Here is a 3,020-nt window from a genome sequence, read left to right as displayed (position 1 = left end):
GGTGGATCTAAAAAAGGCATACGATTCTATTGAGTGGGAGTTTATCAAGCTGATGCTGAAGGCTCTTAAATTCCCTGATCAAATGGTACATTGGATAATGGAGTGTGTTACTACTCCTTGGTATATCTTGTCTCTTAATGGTTCTAACTTTGGGTATTTTCAAGGAAGGAGAGGGATTCGGCAAGGTGATCCTATGTCCCCTATGCTATTTACTATTTGCATGGAGTATCTCAGCCGGATAATGGGTTCTGTTACTAATACCATGGAGTTTACTTATCATCCCCTCTGTAGAGCACTTAGACTGAATCACCTGTGCTTTGCAGATGATCTTCTAATGTTCTGCAAGGGAGACAAGGCATCCATTATTACTATACTTTAAGCATTTGCCACCTTCTCTACAGCATCAGGGTTGGTGATTAATCGTGAGAAGTCTGATATTTACTTCAATGGTATGCGCAGTGATGATGTTCAGTATGTCTTAAGTGTATCTGGGTTCAAAGAGGGCCAGTTTCCTTTCAGATACCTTGGTATACCAATCTCGTATAAAAGAATGGCAGTGGGTGATTGTTCTAGGCTAGTTGAGAAGATTGTGCTGAGAATTCGTGGTTGGGGTGCCAGAAAGTTAAGTTATGCGGGCATGCTTGTTCTGGTTCAGGCTGTTTTGTCTCAACTTCATAGTTTTTGGACTCGTATTTTTATCATACCTGCTACTGTGATGGACAGGATTAACCACATATGCAGGAACTACCTATGGTGTGGGTCTGATGAGTTCCACAAGACACCACCAGTTGCTTGGGATAGAGTCTGTACAGCAAAAAAGTATGGAGGTCTTGGCATTGTTAATGGAAAAAACTGGAACATGGCTATGTTAGGCAATTATGTATGGTGGTTAGCTGAGAAAACTGATCATTTATGGATTAGATGGGTTAATCACATGTACATCAAAGGCCAAAACTGGTTGGATTATTCACCTACGGTTAGTTCCAGTTGGACTTGGAGGAAAATTTGCCAAGTCAAAGATATACTTAAACCTGGGTATTGTCAAGGCAAATGGAGTACTAATGCTGGGGTTTATACTGTTTCGGTTGGGTATACTTGGTTGCAGGGTAATCCTTTACCTGTATCATGGTATCCTGTTATCTGGAACAGGCTTAACCTTCCCAAGCACTCCATCATAGGTTGGCTGGCTATTCAATGCCGTCTGTTAACAAAGGATAGGTTACTCAGATTTAACATCATTTCAGATGGATATTGTGATATGTGCTTAGATCATTTGGAGGATCATAATCATTTGCTCTATAAGTGTAGATTTAGTGCTTGCTGCTGGAGGCTGCTGGCAGATTGGTTGAATATTACTCTCCCTAATACTGATATTCTGAACTGGTGCATAAGGTGGAGGTGTCGATCCTTGATGAAAAAACATATCGTTATCACTGCTATCATGGCTATGGTTTATCAAATATGGACTGCCCGCAACATTTGCAGAGTGGACAACAAAATGGTTCATCCAAAGTTTGCGGTTAATAATGCTGCTGCTGTGGTGAAGAGTAGAGGACAAGCATGGAAATGGACGTCTAAATTTCAACGTTTGCATTGGATGCCTTGGATGTAATTCTAGCTAGTTTTATTTTCTGTCGATATCAATGCTCTTGCACTTGGTGATTTTGTACTGTAAATTTGTAATTATTAATATAATTTTCACATTTCACCAAAAAAAAAAAAAAAAAAAAAAAAACTAGCTTGACTAGGCAGGCTTAATTTGGAATGTAGCTAATGGGTCAAAAAGGCAAGTTTTGGCTAATTTGGAGCTAAATGGGTGAAAAGTATAAGGAAAGGGGAATTTGCAAACACCTCCCTGCATGTGACACCAACCACAAACCCGAATATGTGCATTTAACAAGAAATTGAATGTCATGAATGTGCAAAATGATGAACATGCTATGCAAGGAGTACTACTCTCAATTCCTAATGAACTGGTCATGAATGTCACCAGTTATGGCTCTAAAACTCAGAATTTTTAAGTAGTTTGCCAATTTATCGGTCAAGTCTAAACAGTCAGCTATATTTGAACAGAAATTCGTAGACTATGCGTATGACAAAGCTAATAACTATCAATAAAAGTGCAAGTCTCAAGCAAAAAGACAAGTTATGGTGCATTGTCATCACGGAAATCGATCGTTCCGACTCAACCTATATGCAAAATTAAACGTGAATATTTTTTTGAATTTTTGAAATTGTTCAAATTTTTTTTTTGGATTTTTCAATGAAATAAAACAATGCAAGGCTGAAAAATAAACGTGGATGTGAAACAAATGCAGATGCAGACTCAAAAGGATGCAATACCCTCCCCAAACCAAAACGGACAACGCCCTCGTTGTCCTCCAGCATACACCAGCAGATATATATAGGGGAACGGGAATATACAACCAACAAAATAAAAATAATAAAATAAAGGAGACAAAATAAAAGAGTAAAAGATACATACAAAATACGAACTTCCCCAAACCAGCCAGAAAACTGGGGAAGTGAGTAGACCAGTAGCTACTCGTCGTCGTCGTCGTCTCCATCCACCTTGTACTCCGGGTCCTCCTCCTCCTCTCGCCTCCTCCGCTCCTCAGCGCGAGCTCTCTCCACTGCAACCTCGGGGTCCTCGTCCTCCTCCTCTTCCTCTGACGCCGGGTACCCCTCGGCTGGGTACTGGAAGAAGGAAGGGTGTGGCCAACCCTCCGGGATCGGTCTGTGTCGCCGCAAGTGGTACTCGTACAGAGGGTGTAAGGCAAGAGCCATGTCCCTCTCCATACGTGCCTGACGCTCGCAAGCTCGATCAACAAACCAGAACTGCGCCCCCTTGGTCTGGACCACGGGCGCTACAAAGGAGGAGGTGGTCTAAAAGTAGCCGGGGAAGACCGGCTCGATCGTGCGGTCGGTGGGAGGTGGAGCAGGAGTAGGAGTGGTAGTAGTAGTGGGAGTAGGGGTCGGATCGCGAGTAGCCGTGGAAGGCTGGGTACTCCCGGAGGTTG

At 42.4% G+C, this 3,020-nt stretch overlaps 1 protein-coding gene across 1 annotated transcript; it reads left to right on the top strand.

The window, feature by feature from the left end:
• Nucleotides 1–451: 451 nt before the first annotated feature.
• Nucleotides 452–1,612, top strand: LOC141586397 (uncharacterized). Its single transcript, XM_074407612.1, has one exon. The coding sequence runs from the start codon at nucleotides 452–454 to the stop codon at nucleotides 1,610–1,612; it is 1,161 nt and encodes a 386-aa protein (XP_074263713.1).
• The last annotated feature ends 1,408 nt before the right edge of the window (nucleotides 1,613–3,020 follow it).

The sequence above is a fragment of the Silene latifolia genome, chromosome 1 (genome assembly GCF_048544455.1).
Source record: "Silene latifolia isolate original U9 population chromosome 1, ASM4854445v1, whole genome shotgun sequence".
Lineage (NCBI taxonomy): Eukaryota > Viridiplantae > Streptophyta > Magnoliopsida > Caryophyllales > Caryophyllaceae > Silene > Silene latifolia.
The sequence above is the reverse complement of the archived record's forward strand: the minus strand, read 5'-3'. Positions and strand labels throughout refer to the sequence as shown.